This window comes from Phoxinus phoxinus (assembly GCF_949152265.1).
Source record: "Phoxinus phoxinus genome assembly, chromosome: 1".
Taxonomy (NCBI): domain Eukaryota; kingdom Metazoa; phylum Chordata; class Actinopteri; order Cypriniformes; family Leuciscidae; genus Phoxinus; species Phoxinus phoxinus.
The window spans coordinates 43,211,920-43,235,203 of NC_136876.1; the positions used below are offsets into that span (position 1 = coordinate 43,211,920).

The 23,284-nt window shown below is 39.2% G+C and overlaps 1 protein-coding gene and 1 long non-coding RNA gene across 4 annotated transcripts; both read left to right on the forward strand.

Moving 5' to 3' along the window:
• Window positions 1-253: 253 nt before the first annotated feature.
• On the forward strand, window positions 254-15,473 carry LOC307003238 (tripartite motif-containing protein 16-like protein). Of its 2 annotated transcripts, XM_079621441.1 has the most exons (6): window positions 254-931; window positions 3,523-3,618; window positions 3,704-3,937; window positions 4,398-4,557; window positions 13,992-14,039; window positions 14,184-15,473. In XM_079621441.1, the coding sequence occupies exons 1-6, from the start codon at window positions 359-361 to the stop codon at window positions 14,729-14,731; spliced, it is 1,659 nt and encodes a 552-aa protein (XP_079477567.1). In that variant the 5' UTR covers window positions 254-358; the 3' UTR covers window positions 14,732-15,473. The 2 variants fall into 2 exon arrangements, with proteins under 2 accessions (XP_079477567.1, XP_079477568.1); XM_079621442.1 differs by lacking the exon at window positions 13,992-14,039 and having other exon boundaries at window positions 266-931; window positions 14,184-14,920.
• A 2,011-nt stretch (window positions 15,474-17,484) lies between these two features.
• LOC307004910 lies at window positions 17,485-22,541 on the forward strand. Of its 2 annotated transcripts, XR_013799182.1 has the most exons (6): window positions 17,485-17,821; window positions 17,919-17,973; window positions 21,429-21,549; window positions 21,650-21,812; window positions 22,144-22,336; window positions 22,472-22,541. It is a non-coding gene; the product is annotated as an uncharacterized lncRNA (long non-coding RNA). The 2 variants fall into 2 exon arrangements; XR_013799181.1 differs by having other exon boundaries at window positions 17,485-17,973.
• Window positions 22,542-23,284: the final 743 nt, after the last annotated feature.

Genomic DNA, 23,284 nt, shown 5'->3' on the forward strand with positions numbered 1-23,284 from the left:
GGCAGTTGCTGGTAGCCTATTATTATTTGTTTAAGACGCTGGTAAGGAAAGGGTTAATGAGCTCGTCGTTTTTGCCTAAATGAATACATGTTAACTGCATGATCTGTATTATCTTAGAACTTTATTTTTTTTACATATTGACATTACTTTGACACAGTATATAGCCTAGAAACATGCATTCGTGAAAGAAAGTGACTCTCCTTCTTCACCAGGAATGAGGAAGCTGCTTTACAGACACTCCTGTTTTACACACGTCACTCAAACACAGAAGCAGGAACTAACTCCTCAGTTCAGAGAAACAGAAACTGAAGTGTTGTTGAGCTGTTGTGTGTTTGTGTCGCTGTATTCATGCAGTAAAATGGCAGAAGCCAGATTTTCTCCGGATGAGTTCATGTGTCCAGTGTGTCTGGATCTCCTGAAGGAACCAGTGACTCTCCACTGTGGACACAGTTACTGTAAGATCTGCATTACAGACTGCTGGGATCAGGAGGATGAGAAGAGAGTCTACAGCTGCCCTCAGTGCAGACAGACCTTCAGTCCAAGACCTGCTTTAGCTAAAAACACCATTCTGGCTGAACTGGTGGAGAAACTGAAGAAGACTAAACTTCCTGCTGACTGTTACGCTGGATCTGGAGACGTGGAGTGTGACGTCTGTACTGGAAGAAAATACAAAGCCGTCAAGTCCTGTCTGGTGTGTCAGGAGTCTTACTGTCAAACTCATTTTGACCGTCATGAGGAATATCACTCTCGTAAACCACACAAAGTGATCGATGCCACTGGACGACTGCAGGACATGATCTGCCGTAAACATGATAAAGAGCTAGAAATGTTCTGTGTCACTGATCAAGAATTCATTTGTGTGCGATGTAAAGAGTATGAACATAAAAACCACAAAACTGTATCAACTGCAGCACAGAGGACAGAGACACAGGTATGAACTGAGAGCGATTGATCACACAGAAATTAAAGTGTCTTCATTTACTCACTCATTTACTCATGTTGCTCCAAACCGGTTTACCTTCTGAGGAATGTAAAAGATGATATTTTGAAGAATGTCTAGTTTAGTCTATACATTGAAAGTCAATGAGGTACAAAAGTTTCAAACTCCAAAAAGGATAAAAAGCATGAAAGTAATTTGAACAACTAGTGGTTAAAAAGGAAATGCAATTAATTGTATTAACGTGCACTTGTAGTGTACTTCAAATTAAAAGTATATATATATATAAAAAAAACTGTAGCCTACTTGGAGATAATAATATAAATTAAATGAAAGGCCACTTAAGTGCACGTGAAGATAGTACATTTTCATTACTTTCACTTTATAAATACACTTTGTAATGTCAAGTTAAAAGTTTTACTTTAAAGTACATTTTAATAATATTTCAATGTGACTTTTGTCATGCTTAAAGAAGTGCACTTATTGTGATGTGTTGACTAACACGTAAAGTACTTGATTAAAATTACTGTAGTGTGTTATTCAATATATTTAAAGGTAATATATTTTTATATGTACAACTTCATTATTACTGTATATTTTAGTTTATAATTTTGCTTGTCTGTACATATGACAGTACAAACTATATTTTAAAAACAATTGAAGCAATTATGAAATGACATATGAAGAAGTACTTAAATATCAGTGTTAAAGGGTTAGTTCACCCAAAAATGAAAATAATGTAATTAATGGCTCACCCTCATGTCGTTCTAAGCCCGTAAGACCTCCGTTCATCTTCGGAACACAGTTTAAGATATTTTAGATTTAGTCCGAGAGCTTTCTGTCCCTCCATTGAAACTGTATATACAGTATACTGGCCATGTCCATAAAGGTAATAAAAACATCATCAAAGTAGTCCATGTGACATCAGTGGGTTAGTTAGAAGTTTTTGAAGCATCGAAAATACTTTTTGGTCCAAAAATAACACAAAATAAGACTTTATTCAGCATTGTATTCTCTCCCGGGTCTGTTGTCAATCCTTCACAGTTACGCTGATGGCGTAAGACGCTGATGATGACGTGTATTTCTGGTGCGCCCGAGCTTCATTTATAGACTGAGGGAAATGCACGCTGTAAAAGTGTCTCATCCGCGACATGCACATTTACGCACCATTAAAAAAATGATATCCACGCAAACAATGTAGAATAGCTTGAATATAGCGTGCGTCTCCCTCAGACTGTAAACGAAGCTCGGGCGCACCAGATAACACGTCATCAGCGTCTTACGCCAGCAGCGTCACTGCGGAGTCCTGAACGCAGATTCACAACAGACCCGGGAGAGAATACAATGCTGAATAAAGTCTTATTTTGTGTTATTTTTGGACCAAAAAGTATTTTCGATGCTTCAAAAACTTCTAACTAACCCACTGATGTCACATGGACTACTTTGATGATGTTTTTATTACCTTTATGGACATGGACAGTATACTGTATATACATTTTCAATGGAGGGACAGAAATCTCTTGGACTAAATCTAAAATATCTTAAACTGTGTTCCGAAGATGAACGGAGGTCTTACGGGCTTAGAACGACATGAGGGTGAGTCATTAATGACATTATTTTCATTTTTGGGTGAACTAACCCTTTAAGGCCATTGCACACTGAGTCCGAAATTTTCGTATGCGTTTTTTCGTATTCGTGATTCGGTGGCTCTGAATTGTCAAACCACCATTCAAACTGCTTGTTACGGATGCGAAAAACGCAGAAAATCGAACCCGTTTCGATTTTTTTTATGACGGACGAAAGTTTCGGAGGCAGTGTGCAAGCGTGATTGACATAACGTGAGGTCGTATTTATTTTTTAACGTGCGAAAATTTCGGATGCGAATTTCGGACTCGGTGTGCAATGGCCTTTAAGTTCACTAACTGCTTTAAATATAAATTTAAACTATAATACATTTTCATTTAATGGCAATTATCATGCAACTACGTGTCTGTAAACATTACATTCAGTTCACACTTATTTTAAAGTATATTATTTACATATACTTTTTAAAGGAATGCTACTTTTAAAATCACTTATTTTTTAAAGGACCAATTTTGATTCACAAATAAAATAAAATAATTGATCAACTCATGTACGCAGAGCACAAATCAAATACGATGACATCAAAAACACTGCTTTTGTGATGACATCATGATGTTTAGTCATGTAACATGCAAGAACCAATGAGATTGTGGCATCATATTTTAAACAGCTGAGACATTCTTCAAAATATCTTCTGTTGTGTCTCACAATAGACAGAAAGTCATACAGGTTTGGAACGACATGAGGGAGTAAATGATGACAGAATTAAAACTTTAGGGTGAAGTATTCATATAAAACTGGCACTGATGAAATACTGCTGACATTTCAGTTTCATATTCATTCATAATCTCATTTCAGGAAACTATGAATCAGTGGTTTGAACCTACAGTATAAACTTACAATGCTAGATGTTTAACCCTCCACCAATTCGGGATTCATGTAGCTTTAATTGTTGTGTGCTAGTTTTCTGTGTCATTCCCTGTCACTGGTGTGTCCTCCAGAAACAGCTGAAGGAGACGCAGATGAAGATCCGGCAGAGGATCCAGCAGAGACAGAAAGATCTTCATCAGCTGAGAGAGGATGTGGAGTCTCATAAGGTGAGTCTGGAGAAGAAGAGAAGTGTGAGACGTCTCAGTTTGGACTCACTGAACTCACTGTGTGATTGTGATGTGTGTGTAACAGCGCTCTGCACACACAGCAGTGGAGGACAGTGAGAAGATCTTCACTGAGATCATCCGCTCCATTGAGAGAAGCCGCTCTGAGGTCACACAGCGGATCAGAGATCAGGAAAAGACTGCAGTGAGTCGAGCTGAAGGACGACTGGAGCGACTGGAGCAGGAGATCAATGATCTGAGGAGGAGAGACGCTGAGCTGGAGCAGCTTTCACACACACACCATCACATCCAGTTCCTGCAGGTAACAGAGATCTAGAAGAACTGGATCATAGTGGACTTGAGCAAGAGACTCACAGAGAAACATTTCATGAGAGCAGAATGAGACCAACTTAAGCAGGGCAACAAAAACACACTAAAGCTCAGATATTTGCATTTAATAAAAACATGAAACTATACCACATTCATTTAACTGCAAATAACATGCAATTAAGTTTCTGAATACATTACAGCCAATCTGCACTTAAAAAGTATATTATTTCTGTTACGGTACTTTCTTTTCCACAAGGAGTGTAAGTGTGAAATACTAGAGTTTGAAGCATTAAATGCTGAATATGAGAAGAATGATCTGAGTGTGTGAAAGTGCTGGATTGAAGCGAGTCACTGAAGAGAAGTCGAGTCCACAAGAGCCGCTCAGATCTGATATAGTGCAGGTTATTGGCTGAAGTGTGGAGATGATGAGTTATGATTTCTGTTTTCTGTAGAGTTTCCAGTCTCTCTCAGCACCTCCTGAATCTACAGACGAACCCGACGTTTCCTTCAGTTCTCTCTCCTCTTTTGATGGCGTGAGAGAATCTGTCCGTCAGCTGAGAGACAAACTGGAGGATTTCTGCAAAGAGGAGATCAAGAAGATCTCAGACGGAGGTAAAGTCCTGCGCCTCGTTTATACAGACGTGTGTAGAAACATCCCAAATATGAACGTACAACAGTTTATGAAATGTTCCTATGATTTATAAAACATACACAAATCATTTTCCTAAATGCATCCCACTTTATAAATCACAGTCCATCTTAAATTCAAGTGCAACGTGAGCAAGTGCATCAACTCTACAGAACACACACAAACATCCCTTGATGGTTTAGAAGTAATAAATTATGTGACGTAGGATGAAATCCATTGAAATTTAGGATGGAATCCGATACGAGTGTTTTATATATGAGCATCTGGAGATTAATCTGTTCTCAGAAATGAGTCCTGCATCATCTAATATCAGTGTAGAGGCCAAAGTACAATTCATAGCAATGTGAATAAGAATGAATGTTAAACAAGTAAATAATTTCTTTTAGTAGTTCATGTAATGGTTACAAAATGTTAAATAATACTTAAAAGGTTAAAAGCTTTCTATAATTCATGTGTTTATAGGATTTTTCATGTGTTTGTAAGATTTGGTAAAATAGTATACTGCCTCTTTAAGAGTATGCATACTCCGGCTACATTATGTTGATTCTCAGAACGCGATTCAGATCTTGAGAGATGTGGAAGCAAATGGTTTTCTTACCTGATAACTGATAACTGATAACTGATAATTGCTAACTTCTAGTTATTTCTTTTTATTTTCAGTAGCAATTAGAATAAGTGTATTATTCAGCTCACATTCTTTGTTGTAAACCAGAAACCAAGGAATAAAAACCGGAGATTTTCATCTTTTATTTCAACAACGTTTCTGAGGTGGATTTATTGAACGGCATTGCTGGGCTGGCAATGAACACTGCAAATGGGAATAGCTGCTTGGATTAATGTTATATAGTTATTAGTGTAAGCCATTGCACATATCAAGATTTCAAACCTCTATATTAGTAAGAAAACCCGCTTGACATTGGACATCGAACCGAGAGGTTTGCGGCAAGTGGAACATTAATGAAAGTTTCGACGAGGGACTGACTGATCATGCGCTGTGCTCGTGGCTGGTGAGTGATAAGTGGATTGCTAACGGACTTAACGAGTTTGTCATTGCTGCTGCGTGACTGAAAAAAAAAAGAAAAAGAAGAACTGAATGAATATCAAAGCAATCATGACGGAGACAGGAAAAGAAGCCACGGTAAGCCCAATTGAGGAAAAGCGAGTGGTTAAACCAACACTTAAAGCATTGGAATATAGTTTGAAAACTAAAATGAGCTCCAGAAGAGCTATTTTAGGACAACTTACTGCGAGAAAAAACGAATTGCATGCTTTAATGGATGATGATGCAAATGTGGAAATCATAACAAAGGAGTTGTTGACAAAGTATGAAACACAGATAAAGGAATTCAGTAAAATAAATGCTGACGTTAAAGACTTATTCTGCCAGATTGATTGCGTAGAGAATTTGAACACAGATCAAAGGGATTGGTTTGAGCCAAGAAATAATGAGCACAGAGAATTTGTGCAAGAAGTGAATGCATGGCTACAGGATGCAATACTACGCAGAGAAGAGGCTAACAAGGTTAATGAGCAGATACATCCTGAAGATAGTGTGTCAGCCACCAGTAAGTCTAGAAAATCGAAGTCTGTTTCGACTACTTCTGCAACTTCGTCAGCGCGTGCTGAGCGCTTAAAGGTTGAATTAGAGAGAGCTGCTCTGTTAGTCAAATCAGATACATTAAGAAAAAGACAGACTTTGGATGAACAGGAACTACAGCTCAAGGTTGAAAAAGAACAGTTGGAGCTGCAAGCAGGGCTCGCTGCAATGGATGCACGATTAGCCGTGATAAGGAAATATGAATGTTCAGATGTGTCAAGTAGAACCAAGGGCAGTATGGTGGAAATAGCCACGTCTGCGACAAGGAAACGTGATGTCAGCCACAGTAAGAGAAGTGTATCTAGCAGTGGAACTTGGCATAACCACACTAGTGAAAGAGGCGCAGGCGCGATACGAGCTCCTGTCACTTCAGATGATCACACAGATAATCTGGTTACCGTCATGCAACGACAAAATGACATCACTGAAAGCTTAATAAAGCAGCAAAGGCTATCTACATTGCCATCACCGAACATTCCAGTTTTCAAAGGAGATCCATTAGAATATCGTCTATTCATGAGAGCCTTTGAGCACCGCATAGAAAGCAAGACTGAAAACAGCAAAGATCGGCTTTACTATCTAGAACAGCACACAAATGGACAACCAAATGACTTAGTGCGCAGCTGTTTTCATATGGATCCAGATCAAGGATACCCTGAAGCCAAGAGACTGCTAAAGGAACGCTTTGGTGATAAATATAAGATATCCATGGCATACCTGGATAAGGCTTTAAACTGGCCTGCCATTAAAGCAGATGACACCAAGGCACTTGAAGCATACGCCCTCTTTATGACAAACTGCAATAATGCGATGTCGGATCTGGAGTACTTAGAAGAGATGGAAAATGCTGCTAACATGCGCACGATCATCTCAAAGCTTCCATACAGGCTGAGAGAGAGATTCAGGAGTGTTGCCATAGACATTCAGAAGAAGCAAGATCGGCGGACAAAGTTCAAAGACGTAGTGTCATTTGTCAACACACAGGCTGAAATGGCTTCACACCCTGTGTTTGGTGAAATCTTAGGACAAACTAAGCGCCTGACTGAAAGGTCAAGTGGAAAGAAAAACATTACAACTTTAGCCACTGAATTAAAAGAACAGAAAGCTGAGAAATATGCAGCTGGTGCCGGAAACAAGAAAGCTCAAGAGAAGGGAACAAACATGGACAAAGCCTTCATGAAACCTTGTATCTTCTGTCAGGGAGATCATACCATGGAACAGTGCAAGAAGCTCCAAAGAAAGCTGCACAAAGAAAAGCTTGAATTCCTTAAGAGCAAAGGACTTTGTTTCAGTTGTCTTATAAGAGGACACATGAGTAATGCCTGTGAAGAAAAGAAGAGCTGTCAGATATGTTCAGCGACACACCCTACGCTCTTACACATAAAGCAAAAATTTAAAGACTTATCAAGGGAAGAAGCTTCACATGAGGAGCAAAAAGAGGAGTCTCCAAAGGGAGAGCAAACCGTTGTCAGTGGATTCGTGGATGCAGGGGAAGCATGCTCTCAGACTGGGGTCGGGGGTACAGGTAGTGTCTTCGCCATCGTTCCCGTGAGAGTAAAGGCGAAGAAAGGCAACAAGGTGCTGACTTGTTATGCATTCATGGATCCAGGGAGTAACGCCTCCTTCTGTACTAACAAGCTGGCTAACGACCTTCACTTGCAAGGAAAAAATGTGAACATCCTACTCACTACTATGGGAGACCAAAAGACAGTCTCATGCAAAGCTGTATCAGACCTAGAAGTGAGTAGCCTAGAAGGTGATGACTTTATCGAACTTACAGGTGTTTTCGCACAAAAGGTTATACCCGCAAGTAAAGAGAACATTCCAACCCAAAAAGACGTGGATAGGTGGCCACATCTACGAGGTGTACGAATTCCTTCGATCAATGCTGATATCGGTCTTCTGATTGGGACTGATGTGGCAAAGGCTTTGGAGCCAGAAGAGGTAATCCGCAGTGTCAACGATGGGCCGTATGCAGTACGCACAGCGTTGGGATGGACAGTAAACGGACCGCTGCGTGATAACATCAGAAGCTGGACAAAGAACGGATACCCGCAGATCCAGATGAATCGGATCTCAGTGGCTCGACTCGAAGATTTGTGGACTCAGCAATTCAAGTATGATTTTCCTGAGAATGCTCAAGGAGAGCAGTTGGAGATGTCTAAGGAAGACCAACTGTTTATGGACAGAGTCTCTAAATCGGCAAAGCTGGTCAACGGCCACTACTCTATTGGTCTGCCGTTGAAGAACAAAGATGTGAAAATGCCCAACAACAGAGCAATGATAGAGCAACGAGCGCTCAACATGAAAAAGAAGCTTCAGAGAAAGCAGACGTTCAAAGAGGACTATGTCAGCTTCATGAATGATGTGATAAAGAAGGGCTATGCTGTAAAGGTCCCAGAAGAAGAACTAAAACGGAATGATGGAAAGGTGTGGTTTATTCCGCATCACGGTGTTTACCACCCTAAAAAGCATAAAATGCGAGTGGTATTCGACTGTGGTGCTGCATATCAAGGAACCACACTCAATGAACAATTACTGCAAGGGCCTGACATGACAAGCAGTCTGATTGGTGTCTTGACTAGATTCCGTCAAGAGCGAGTCGCAGTCATGGCGGATGTGGAATCGATGTTTCACCAAGTCAAAGTCCCACCAGAAGATGCTGACCTTCTCAGGTTTTTGTGGTGGCCGGACGGCGACACCTCAAAAGAGCTGCAAGAGTACAGAATGGAGGTACACTTGTTTGGAGCCACTTCCTCACCAAGTTGCGCGAGTTATGCGTTGAGAAGGTGTGCCGAGGACAACAAGAACATGTTTGATGCTGCAGTAGTGGATACAGTCTTAAATAATTTTTATGTAGACGATTGTTTAAGATCAGTTGCCACTGAACAAGAAGCAGTCAGACTATTCCAAGACTTGAAGGCCATCTGTCAAACAGGAGGTTTTAGGCTGACAAAATGGACAACGAACAATCGAAATGTGTTGTTAAACATTCCACTGGAGGACCGGGCAACAGAAGTCAAAGATCTCGATCTTGACCAGGATTCACTCGCCATCAAGAGAGCTTTGGGAGTACAGTGGTGTATACGGTCAGATCAGTTCAAGTTCCATGTGCACATAGAGCAGAAGCCTCTCACCAGGAGAGGTATCTTGTCTACGATGAGTTCAGTTTACGACCCACTGGGAATGTTGTCGCCAGTCATTCTGCCAGCTAGAAACATCTTGCAAGAATTGTGTAGACTAAGAACAGGCTGGGATGACACTGTGCCAGAGCATTTCGCACAACAATGGACAGAGTGGACTGAAGAACTTCAACAGCTCACTGACTTTGGAGTGGATCGGTGCTTTAAGCCACCTGAGTTTGGGAAAGCAGTGCAAGCTCGGCTGCATCATTTTTGTGACGCGTGCGAAACAGGCTACGGTACTGTTACTTACTTAGTCCAGAAAAACAGTAGAAACCAAATACACTGCTCATTTGTCATGGGAAAGGCAAGGGTTGCACCCCTTAAACCACCAACTATCCCACGAATGGAGCTGACGGCAGCTGCCTTAGCTGTGAAGGTGGATGTTATGCTGAAGAAAGAACTACAGTTGCCACTGTCAGATTCCAAGTTTTGGACGGACAGTACTGCTGTACTCAAGTACTTAGCAAATGAGAACATCAGATTTAAGACATTTGTGGCGAACAGGATTGCCATAATCTTGCAAGCATCAAAAGTGCAACAATGGAGCTACATCAACACTCAGTTGAATCCTGCCGATTGCGCCTCCAGGGGACAAAAAGTGAGCGTCTTCATGAAGAATGAAGTTTGGATTGCAGGGCCTGTCTTCCTTAGTAAACCTGAAAGGGAATGGCCAGATAAGCACGATCACCACGAAGAGCTCATGGCTGAAGATCCTGAGGTCAAGAAGGGCGTACTTGTCAATGCTACAATGGCAAAAGAAAGCACTGATGCAATGCAACAACTAATTCGATACTACTCTTCATGGATACATCTCAAGAAAGCTGTGGCGTGGCTCACGCGACTCAAGAGAACCCTGGTAAACCTGTCAAGGAAGAGAAAGGAGATGAATGGATTGTACAGTGATCAGCAACGGGTGAACAGGGAGATGTTGAACTACAAAAGGAGTCTCAAACAGACTTACCTGACCGTGGACAATCTGCGACAAGCTGAGACGGATATCATCAGTTATTGTCAGCAAAGTATGTTCCAAGAGGAGATATCTGCTCTTCGGAGAAAGGACTCCATCAAGAAGAGTAGTCGAATATTCAGACTGAATCCACGACTTGAAGAGGGAATCCTTCGTGTTGGAGGGAGGCTCAGTCGAGCATCCATGCCAGCCGAAGCCAAGCACCCGATGATCCTGCCTAAAAACCATCGTGTGGCTGATCTGATTCTCCAGGATTCACATGAGCGGCTGGGACACAGTGGACGTAATCATGTCTTGTCTCATGTATGTCAAAGGTACTGGATTATTGGTGCTCACTCGTCAATCAGAAGAATGCTGTCACGGTGTATTATCTGTCGAAGACAACATGGTGCATCAGGCACACAAATGATGGCGGACTTACCAAGAAACAGAGTTGTACCAGACGAACCACCCTTCACCAGAACGGGAGTGGATCTATTTGGGCCATTCAACATTAAACGTGGAAGATCATCTGTAAAAAGATATGGGGTGATATTTACCTGCCTTGCATGTCGTGCGGTCCACATAGAAATGACAACATCATTGGAAACAGACTCTTTTATTCAAGCTCTGCGTCGCTTCATTGCAAGAAGAGGTCAGGTGAAGGAGATGAGATCTGACAATGGGACCAACTTTGTTGGAGCTAATCATGAGCTCAAAAAGGCAATAAAGGAGTGGAATACTTCACAAATTGAGAATAGCTTGCTCCAACGTGACATCAAATGGTTATTCAATCCACCATCCGGATCCCACCATGGAGGGGTGTGGGAGAGAATCATTCGCTCCATCAGGAAAATCATGGGTGCTACGCTGAAAGAACAAAACTTGGATGAGGAAGGTCTTCAGACGTTCTTCTGTGAATGTGAAGCCATTCTGAATAGTAGGCCTATTACTATGCCATCCAATGATATTAATGATCTGGAAGCTCTTACCCCACAACACTTACTTCTGCTCAAGACTAACCCCAACTTGCCACCAGGACTCTTCCATAAGGATGATACTTATGCGCGTAAAAGATGGAGGCAAGTCCAGTATATGAGCGATCTATTCTGGAAGCGCTGGACCAAGGAATATCTGCCTCACCTCCAAAAAAGACAGAAATGGAACCATCCATCACGGAACTTCATACCGGGCGATGTAGTCTTGATTGTCGACGAATCAGCCCCCAGGGGATCGTGGCTAATGGGAAGAATCGTTAAGACTATGGAGGACGAGCATGGAATGGTCCGCAAGGTTCGAGTCAAGACAAAGACGAACGAACTTGAAAGGCCGATAACTAAACTCTGCTTACTTCAAGAAGCAGTATGAGAAGGACTGTTACTGAGCTTTACACAAAAGAAAGACATTTAAAGTTATAATTGCTTCTAGGATAGAAGGCAATTAGGGGTCGGGTATGTAGAGGCCAAAGTACAATTCATAGCAATGTGAATAAGAATGAATGTTAAAGGGGTCATGACATGGTTTTTTTTATTTTATTATTATGTTCCCTTAGGTGCAATTATAGTATTACTATAGTTTTTTTTACCAAAAACTTTTAAAATGTAGTGATTTATGACCTTTTCCCACCCTGTTTCTCATCCTCTGATTCAAACAGTCTGTTTTGGGGGTGTTTCCCCTTTAAGAGTTCAGTGTTAACGCCCACTGTTATGATTGGCTAACGTCAGTGCCAATGCATCAATTATTAACGCCCCCAGCCAGAACGTTTGCGGATTCGGCGTAACTGTTTAATAGCGGGTGATGCATGCTAAGCGATGGCTCTTGCAATGATAAAACCTTATTATGTTTGAGCCAGAATCAGAGGAAAATGAACCATCACCACAACAACGAAGACTGGATCAGCCCGTGTCCACATGGAAAGTGAAACTATTTTGAATTAATAAAAAAAAATTAACCCGAGACACTTGAAAATGGATTATTGTTGCATAATTATCCAATAGCTTCATTTGCTAACAGTTTAACATTATTTAACTAATTCCAATGAAATGATAGGGTGTACCACGGACAAAAATGCATGCACAGACAGGCCATCTTAGAAGATGCAGCATTGATAAAGGCAACATTTTTAATTTTCTATCACATGTAGGCCTACTAGAAAGGCGACATATTTTCAAGATTCTCTTATACAAATGTGTTTATATTAGCCATGGTAAAAAGTAAGTTTGCGTCGTCGTTATTGAGCCCATAGTCGGCACGGACTTATCTTTGAGCAACCGTTTTCTGGCAAAGCCAAGCATCATATTGGGATTTTTTCCTCAAAACAGTCATCCTTAAATGTATAGAACAAACGCTTAAACTAACACTGCCGTGACTGGGACGTCCGCAAAAAATAAAGTGCATCCATTTTTCCCTGACGACTGGATCTTTCAGCGTATTTAAAAAGTAGTTTAAAGTTTTAAATACATTACTTACAGTTTGCGTCGTCGTTGTTGAGCCCAGAATAGACGGCACGGACTTATCTTTGAGCAACAGTTTTCTGGCAAAGCTCAAAACAGTCATCCTTAAAATGTATAGAACAAACGCTTAAACTAACACTGCCGTGACTGAGACGTCCGCAAAAAATAAAGTGCATCCATTTTCCCCTGACGACTGGATCTTTCGCAGCGTATTCAAAGATGTTGTTTGTCCACAGCCAGGAACAGCACATCTGCGGCGTCGTAATCTCGCTGTACACAGACCCACTCGCTGTCCGTCCACTGAACACTTGTGAGGCGCGCGGCGCGCGGGCGCGACAACGATATACGAAGTGAGCGTAGTTGCCTTGCGCTTTAAGCGTAGCTGTCTTCTGGAGGCGGTCATATGCAAACGCTGGTACGTCACTTCGTACCGTGACGTCACTTCTTACCATGGATCCAGAACGAGCTGTATTTAGAGCTTGATTAAATAAATGATTCGTTTATAATGGGGAGGACGTCTTAAGCTATGAAACTTGCAGGACGTTTTAATGGTACAAAGACCTCTTATATACCAAAAGATCAAGGCAAATTTGGTTTCTCATGTCATGACCCCTTTAAACAAGTAAATAATTTCTTTTAGTAGTTCATGTAATGGTTACAAAATGTTAAATAATACTTAAAAGGTTAAAAGCTTTCTATAATTCATGTGTTTATAGGATTTTTCATGTGTTTGTAAGATTTGGTAAAATAGTATACTGCCTCTTTAAGAGTATGCATACTCCGGCTACATTATGTTGATTCTCAGAACGCGATTCAGATCTTGAGAGATGTGGAAGCAAATGGTTTTCTTACCTGATAACTGATAATTGCTAACTTCTAGTTATTTCTTTTTATTTTCAGTAGCAATTAGAATAAGTGTATTATTCAGCTCACATTCTTTGTTGTAAACCAGAAACCAAGGAATAAAAACCGGAGATTTTCATCTTTTATTTCAACAACGTTTCTGAGGTGGATTTATTGAACGGCATTGCTGGGCTGGCAATGAACACTGCAAATGGGAATAGCTGCTTGGATTAATGTTATATAGTTATTAGTGTAAGCCATTGCACATATCAAGATTTCAAACCTCTATAATCAGATTAGAAACGTCTTAGAAATGGATGTATTTTATCTTGTCATTTCTCTTCACACTGTTCATGTCTGTTTATTTCCACAGTCACATTCACCAACATGAATCCCAAGACCAGGAACGACTTCCTACAATGTGAGTCACTAAGAAACAAGCAGAAAAACGAGTTTTATAATTGATCATGTAAATGATTATACATTGATTCATGAAGAGTTCAGATACATTAAAAGATCAGACAGATTCATAATTCCTGTTTCTGATGTGTTTTCTCTCCATCAGATTCTCATCAGCTGACTCTGGATCTGAACACAGTGAATAAACGCCTCCATCTGTCTGAGAGGAACAGAGTTATTACTGACACTGACACACAGCAGCCGTATCCCTATCATCCAGACAGATTTGATCGGTGGCCTCAGGTGTTGTGTAGAGAGAGTGTGTGTGGACGCTGTTACTGGGAGATTGAGTGCAGTGGTGAACGTGTGTATATATCAGTGTCATATAAGAGCCTCAGCAGGAAGGGATCGGGTTATGAGTGCGGATTTGGACGTAATGATCAATCCTGGAGTTTGATCTGCTCTTCCTCCAGATACACATTCAGACACAATAACATAGAGACTGTTCTCCCTGTAAAGCCCATCAGGAGAAGAATAGGAGTGTGTGTGGATCACAGAAGAATAGGAGTGTGTGTGGATCACAGTGCAGGAACTCTGTCCTTCTACAGCGTCTCTGACACAATGAGCCTCATCCACACAGTCCAGACCACATTCACTCAGCCGCTCTATCCTGGGTTTTATGTTGGTTCTGGATCATCAGTGAAACTGTGTTGATGTTTCAGAATAGAGAGATTTTACCCAGAATACTTGGAGCTGCACGATAAATCATTAACAGTGAGATATTACAGAGACTCTTATTTTAATTTTCATTAATATAGCTGAACTTCTGTATAACACAACAGAATAAATGTGTGTATTAAAGTTTCAATTTTTTTAATTGATAACAAGCATCGGTCGATACTGAAGAAACAGAAGTCTGTTCGAAACTCTGAATAATTTTTCATTGCTTTCACACAAAATGACCATATTTCCCAAAATCCATGAACACTTTTGTCATTCATATTTCTCCATCTGCAAAACACTATATATTTGCAGCAGATTTTTCCAATGCTAACACATGCTTTCAAAACTGATAAAAGCTCATTCAAATTCACAGTTTATGGCAAAATCTGTGCATTTCTGCAGGGATTATATTGAAATATAAAATATTAGCAGAATATTTACAATGAAAGAAATTAAATGATAATTATTACAAACACAACTATTACTACAAGTCCTATTTTTAGGCTATTTCATTCTAATGTTAACAAATCCACAAGATTTTGTTGCTCTTAAGATTTATATCATCCAAGTAGCCAGAATATAATATTACTAAAACAACTCGTCTTTTCTACGAAGTAATGATACAAGCTCAGAGACATTTATAATATTCTGTTTTTGATATACAGTACACAGTCTTAACTTGATGCTCTGGATACTGACATTTTGTTATTTATTTTTAAAGTCCCCCTGTGGTGAAAATCAAGTTTTAGTGTTGTTTATATGTCTATGTGGTGTTTTTAATATGCTTTAAGACAAACCATGTGTAAATTCATAAGTCGACTGCATTGCTGAGTATTTTCTCTTTAAAACTGCAGTGAACCAAAGACAGTCTCAAAAACACGGTTAGAAATCGCTGGTGTTTCTGACGTCACAAACTACCTTGTAACCAATCAGATCAACGTGTGATCGTCAACCAGTGGATCTCTGAGCTGGTGTGAGTGAATGGAGGCGGGGCTCATTTGCATATTCATAGAACCGCTTATACTAAATGAGGCAAGAGTGTAGAGTTACATTCAAGCTATTTTAAAGGTAGGGTAGGTAGGATTTATATAAAAACTTTTTACCAAATTTGATTAAACTTTCTATATATATCAATGCATAATTAAAATGTAAGTACTCTGATAAAAAGAGTATAAAAATCGAGTGACTCTAGACCGTTTAATCTTCATTAAACACAGCTCATTATTTCCATTCGGGGACGAATCACAGGATTGGCTTGCGCGACTGTCACTCTCCGTCGCCATGACTACCGCCGTTATAGAGCTGGTAAGTCCCGCCCCCTCCGCTAACCCCGCTGGACCTCAAAGTTGAAAAAGCGTCAATGCAAGTGAATGGGAAAAAATAATTATTTTCTGGTCCCGTTTGAATTGTGCCATGAATGTGAACATATGTTGTCTGTGAATTTTTTATATAATCTTTCGTGTGAAGAATGCTACAATTTAGCGGGTAGAAGTTTGATACGGGTAGACTTTGTGTGAGAGCACTTTGTGGACTACAACTCTTCGCTGCTGTCGGCGCGTTTGAAACGTCAACACCACTAGCTCACGGCTCTAGCTCACGGATCCTGCTAGACATGGCTGTGTCTTTGGTGCACTTCACCGCCTTCTTTCAGGGAGAGGACAACATCGTTGAGGTTGGCGAAAATCACGGGTAAGTCAACTTTATGGGGTGACGTCACATAGGCGACATGTAGTCTTTCTCGTTATGTCTTTTCCACAACTGCTAGCCGACGAATCATACCATATACTGTCAAACTTGTAACATGAAAGATTATATAAAAATTCACAGACAACATATGTTCACATTCATGGCACAATTCAAACGGGACCAGAAAATAATTATTTTCTCCCATTCACTTGCATTGACGCTTTTTCAACTTTGAGGTCCAGCGGGGTTTTACGGAGGGGGCGGGACTTACCAGCTCTATTACTGGCTCTGCCCACGTGCGCGCAGTCGCGCACCCGTTTTTAGGTGGGAGTGAATGGAATTAATGAGCTGTGTTTAATGAAGATTAAATACACTAGAGTCACTCGTTTTTTATACTCTCTATTTCAGAGTACTTGCATTTTAATTATGCATTGGTATATAAAGACAGTTTAAACAAATTTGAATAAAAGTTTTTTTTAGACAATTCTGACCTACCCTACCTTTAAGACATGAAGATTTTCCAAGGAAAAAAACATTTAAATGTGTCAATTTGGTGATCATAGATGAGTTTTAAGGGATAAAATGATTGACTACAGGACTTTAACTCTTTTCAAACAGATGTGATAAATGCAGCTGTTTTATTCACATATTCATCAAGTCACGTCACCTTTATTTATATAGGGCTTTATATATATATCTCTTTACGATACAGATTGTTTCAAAGCAGCAGTGATAATATTATAAATATATAATTATAATAAAATAATGCAACAAAGTTTGTTTTGGTTGGACAGTCACAGCACCCATACACATTCATGAACATATGAATATATGTCAAGCCACAAATCCACAATAAAACTATTTGGTACATTGGTGTTGCCACCCCTCGCAAGATGTTTCGCAAGAGAGAGAGACTTTAACAATGCTTTAATTACAATTTTTCTTAAATTATTACATAAAACCTGAAATATCCACCACACTGTGTGTGTGTGTGTGTGTGTGTGTGTGTGTGTGTGTGTGTGTGTGTGTGCGTCTTTGTGATTTATGAGGACATTTCATATGAATACACGCCACATTATAAGGACATTTTGGATTATAAGGACATGGCCGGTGTCCTCATAATTCGGGCAATGTAGAAGTGCTCCAATAGCTAGGGGGAGCTGAAATCCAAAATTTCTCCACATGTCTTTATAATTCACATAAACCTGAATTTGTGTATGACCTGTGTATCGGAAGTGCGCCTCTGTAGGCCGGACTTGGTACTGCGTCTCCTCATTAATTATTAATACGTGTGTATGCAATCGCGGGTTCCGATTGGCTGACCGTCAGAAAGTCTTCATAATGTCTGAATTTGTCAAACTCAAACCATGATGACAGAGATCTACGACAACGACGGTATTGGAGAAGATATTTTAAGTATAAAATAATAGCCACATGTTACATTTACTAAGTAAACAGCACCACTAAACCCTCTTCTCCCACCTGACCGAAGCCTTAACGTTATCTGTGGATGTCTGACGACGACGATATCACTCATCGCCTGTAAGGTAAGATTAATGATAAGCACAAAGCTAACGTTACTCTTTATGTTAAAATCTTTTTTAGTTTATAACGATTTAAACTATTAATGTTAATAAGACGATTGTGAAATTAAAGAGCAGGAACTGTTAATCAAGTTAGCTTTGGTGAAGCATGATTTATCTTTGTGTTCTGATGAAGCGAGATTAATTCATAATTTAGTGTTGATTTCAAATTTTTAGTCATTTGTTAGCAGTACAATCGGCAGCTTTATTGCTACTTATAAGTTAAAAAAAGATTACATACTAAGTAAACATTAGTGGAGTGATTATTTCGGGACAAAAAAAATACTATTAGCATATTAAGTAGGGTAAACGTACCCATTAAGCACACTAACGTTACTATCTTTGAGCTCAGATTATAAAAATAAAAAAATAATGTGTTATCCTACTTGACGTCTTAACCAATTGATGTGTTTGTCACTACATAGTTTCTGTAATTTCAAGCAAATCAGACCATTACACACTGAGATATGGGTTTCCATGTGTTCTGTTCACACTGTCTGGCGACCATTTTGAAAGCTGTCTGAAAACTTTTACCAGAAGAGGAGTCCCTTAAATGTGATTGTTTTAAACGTTTAAGCCTTTATTTTGGGTTAGTATAACTACTTACTGCAAAATTAAGAGATTTAAAGGGTGCACTACAATGAAAATCACACAGCTTCAGTGTGACATCAATTAGAAAAAGTATTGTCAATAATAGTTGTTCATATTAAAATATGTATAAACTTAATACATTACCTTGATTATTTATTTAGCTAAATATTGTCCTTTAAATTTTATGTAATATTTATACATTTAAAATGGTCGCTGCTCCAATTAAAGGGTTAGTTCACCCAAAAATGAAAATAATGTCATTAATGACTCACCCTCATGTCGTTCTAAGCCCGTAAGACCTCCGTTCATCTTCGGGACACAGTTTAAGATATTTTAGATTTAGTCCGAGAGCTTTCTGTCCCTCCATTGAAACTGTACAGTATACTGTCCATGTCCAGAAAGGTAATAAAAACATCATCACAGTAGTCCATGTGACATCAGTGGGTTAGTTAGAAGTTTTTGAAGCATCGAAAATACTTTTTGGTCCAAAAATAACACAAAATAAGACTTTATTCAGCATTGTATTCCCTCCCGGGTTTGTTGTCAATCGTTCACAGTTACGCTGATGGCGTAAGACGCTGATGACGTGTTATCTGGTGCGCCCGAGCTTTATTTATAGACTGAGGGAAACGCACGCTGTAAAAGTGTCTCATCTGCGACATGCACATTTACGCACCATTAAAAAAATTATATCCACGCAAACAATGTAGAATAGCTTGAATATAGCGTGCGTCTCCCTCAGACTGTAAACGAAGCTCGGGCGCACCAGATAACACGTCATCAGCGTCTTCCGTCAGCAGCGTCACTGCGGAGTCCTGAACGCAGATTGACAACAGACCCGGGAGAGAATACAATGCTGAATAAAGTCTTATTTTGTGTTATTTTTGGACCAAAAAGTATTTTCGATGCTTCAAAAACTTCTAACTAACCCACTGATGTCACATGGACTACTTTGATGATGTTTTTATTACCTTTATGGACATGGACAGTATACTGTACAGTTTCAATGGAGGGACAGAAAGCTCTCGGACTAAATCTAAAATATCTTAAACTGTGTTCCGAAGATGAACGGAGGTCTTACGGGCTTAGAACGACATGAGGGTGAGTCATTAATGACATTATTTTCATTTTTGGGTGAACTAACCCTTTAAGCTCAGTGTGCTCCCTTTAAGCTCGTCCACATTGAACGTCTATGTAATTACTTCATAAACAGACTTTAAATATTAACTGATAGTTGTCACTTTAAGTTAATCTTCATAAAATAATTTATGACTTATTTTCACAGCCTTAAGATGGCAAAATCTAGACTGAACTTAAGTTTATGATAGTGTTGTCAAAAGTACCGACTTCAGGGCGCTTACACAGATACACACAGGAGTGTTTGAAAGCAGGCGTCTATCAGCGGATTGGTTTATCAGTGGGGATCCGCTGATAGACGTCCTGCTTTCTAACACTCCTGTGTGTATCTGTGTAAGCGTTTGGTGAAGACAACCTGTTTTTGAAGCGTTGATCATTTTAGCCAATCACAGATCTGTTGAGCGTGTGAACACAATGGCCAATCAGAGGTGTTTAAGAATCCGTTCAACAGCGCTCAAAATGCTAGGGGGGAATTCTGGTATCATCACATTTTTTAAATTTCAGTACTGACTTGGTACTGAAGTCTGTACTTTTGACAATACTAGGGCTGTACTTTTGGGCATAACCCAAAGATGAAAGAGGCATGAGTAGCCTTCTATCTGTCCAGGAAGTTTGGAGTAGACAGGAAAGCTCTGACCCAGAGAGTAAAGGAGCACATCAGTGTTGATGCGCATCAAGGGCAGTGTGTTTAGTGCAGAGACAGAAAGGGAAATCTCAGGTTGTCTTCAGGTAGGCTTGGTAAAAGTTAGACAAACTGAACTGTTAAAAGAGAGCAATGTAGTATGGCAGGAGTCAGTTTATATAATAGGTACTGATCAGTGATATTAATATTTCTGGATATATGTGTGTGTGAATGTTTTCATTTAATTTCTTCTTTGTGTAGATCCTTTCCCAATGAGGCTGGGGATTAACCAGATCTAATTTTTTATATCTGATGCTTGACTCCGTACCTTCAAATAAAACTTGGTTGTTTAAAATAAACTAGAATTTTTAATAAAACAAGGTGATTAAGCTGAGAAATATCAAGTTGAGCTTATTGGCAACAGGGGTGTTGCTTAAAGGTTACAAAAACTTACCCATTAAGCACAGCCAGACTTGTTGCATTTAATGATGGACATCTTAATTGAAATGCTTTATTCATTTAAAATAAAATTAAATATGATTGTGTGAGAAATTAATATTTTATTTTTTACATAACTTCTTGTACTGAAACCAATATCTTGTGAACTAAAAATGTCTCAATGTAGCCTAGATTTTGGTGAGCTTAATTGGTACGTTTACCCTAGTTTATCACGTTATTGTTGTTTAAGATCACATTATTTTGCGAAATTTCGTAGTAGTGCTTCACGGCTTTAGCTGTTACTGTAATCCAATAATCTAATCTGAATGCTAACGTTACTGAAATAATTATTTGTGCATCCCTAAGAAATGCACATTAGTCTGCTCAGTAGTCTGAGCTTACTATAGATCGCTATGAGTTAGGCTATAAATAATGTTTCTTAAGGTTTCAGGTCTTTAATTTTTCAGCTTCATATGTAACGCTGTCTGTCAAATCATTACGTTCAGTATTATTCAGTATTAAAAATATCAAGGATATGTTTTCACAGAATGTTTCTTTCATTATGTAGGATGATTTTATGTATAAAACAATAAATCACAAAAAAAATACTTGCTTTTCTGGACCTTTGTAGAAAATGGCAGGAATAAGGCCCAGGAGAGGTAAAAAAAAAACAGAAGAGGAGGCTGTATATCATGCATCAATGTGTAAAGACAAGGGTGGATTTGTAGCAAAACATATAAATTCATTCAAAGGTAAGTAACACAGACCTATGTTTAAGTCAGGGATTTCCAACCCTGCTCTAAATCTTTAGTTAAAACTTTTCTCTGACTAATCAGACTAATTCTTTGTTAGGTCGAGGAGTGTTCACCACTTCTCACTTTCATAAAGGAGATTTTCTGATTGAGTATCGAGGAGAGGTCATACATAAAGAAGAATATGAAAGAAGACTCAAAATATATGACAATTCACTCGAAGTGTTTTTATTTGAATTCCGTTTTAATGGAAAACAATTATGGTATGTATATGGCTTTATTTAATGTACAATGTCTTACAAATATATGGAGTTGTAAGTCAACCAGAAATACAAACTGCATTTTCTGCAAGTAATAGCAACAGTAATAGTAAACTAGTGACTTGCATTTACGTATTGTGTAATTGAATCTGTTATTATACCTTTAGTTATAGTAGCATTATGTTTTTTAATGTTTCAGGGTTGATGCTGCCAAAGAAGATGGCTATAGTAATAGACAGTAATAGTAAACTAGTGACTTGCATTTACGTATTGTGTAATTGAATCTGTTATTATACCTTTAGTTATAGTAGCATTATGTTTTTTAATGTTTCAGGGTTGATGCTGCCAAAGAAGATGGCTCTTTAGGGCGCCTTGTGAATGATGATCACGTGGACCCCAACAGCAAAATGAAAATGATCACAGTGGACAAAAAACCCCATTTGTGTTTATTTGCTATAAAGGACATAACTCCTGGGGAAGAAATCAGTTATAACTATGGGGATTCTGAATGGCCATGGAGACACCAGGTAAAGATAACACTTATTTCTTAAATGTTATTTGGCTCTAAACAATTATTCAAACATAAGCTTTAATCATGTTGATTAAATGTTGAATTTGTGTTATTTAATAATTAAAGTATACTTTGTTGGTAATCTACGCAGGTAACTTCAGAGACTGAAGAACCTGCCTCACTCGTCTGTGGAGATGGGAGTAAAACATCACAGATGGTAAGTGTTCATGAAAAGTGAATGCATTTTGGGTCTTGTAGTTTTATTCTATATAGACCTTATGTAGCCCCGCCCCTTTTCAGCACTGCGCTCGTTGTCTTTTGTCTTCCGGTCTGTATTTTCACAGCGATCTTGTGTATTTATGAATGAACGGCTCATTTTAAAATCTTCCCGGTCTACTGACATTTGTTAAGACATCTGCTTCAACCATTACAATCCTCATGATAACTTTCGTTAACTTTACATTAAGTAAATCCACTTTAAAAGCTAGTTACTCCTGGACAGCGATCCCATTGAAATACACAGAGCGACCGCAAAACGGAAGTTCAAAGACAATTTTCTAAAGATGGCTGCGCCCTCGTTTCTCTGGCGCATAAGGTCTATATACTCGTTCAAACACACAGGTTTCTGTTAAAATGGTTTATCAATCATGTTGATAATTTAATTTGTTAATACTTTGTTGTTAATCTACGCAGGTAACTTCAGAGACTGAAGAACCTGCCTCACTCGTCTGTGGAGATGGGAGTAAAACTTCACAGATGGTAAGTGTGAAGTGTGTGTGTAACCTATAATGGTATTAATCAGGGTAAATGAATCCTGCTCCTGGAGAGCCACTGTCCTTCAGAAAGTTACGCCCATTTCACACCGCACGTGTAAGCAACACATCTTTTTTTGGCACCTATGAGCAATCACATAGCATGCGTAAGCAGCAGTGCAGGAATCATTTCAGAGCCAAGTCTATTTTTA

What these genes read in the sequence shown, in the direction of transcription:
- LOC307003238 (XM_079621441.1), top strand. Translation starts at nt 359, where the DNA reads ATGGCAGAAGCCAGATTTTCTCCGGATGAGTTCATGTGTCCAGTGTGT. An exon ending in CACAGAGGACAGAGACACAG is followed by an intron (nt 932 to 3,522) that starts GTATGAACTGAG and finishes TGTGTCCTCCAG; the next exon opens with AAACAGCTGAAGGAGACGCA. An exon ending in AGGATGTGGAGTCTCATAAG is followed by an intron (nt 3,619 to 3,703) that starts GTGAGTCTGGAG and finishes TGTGTGTAACAG; the next exon opens with CGCTCTGCACACACAGCAGT.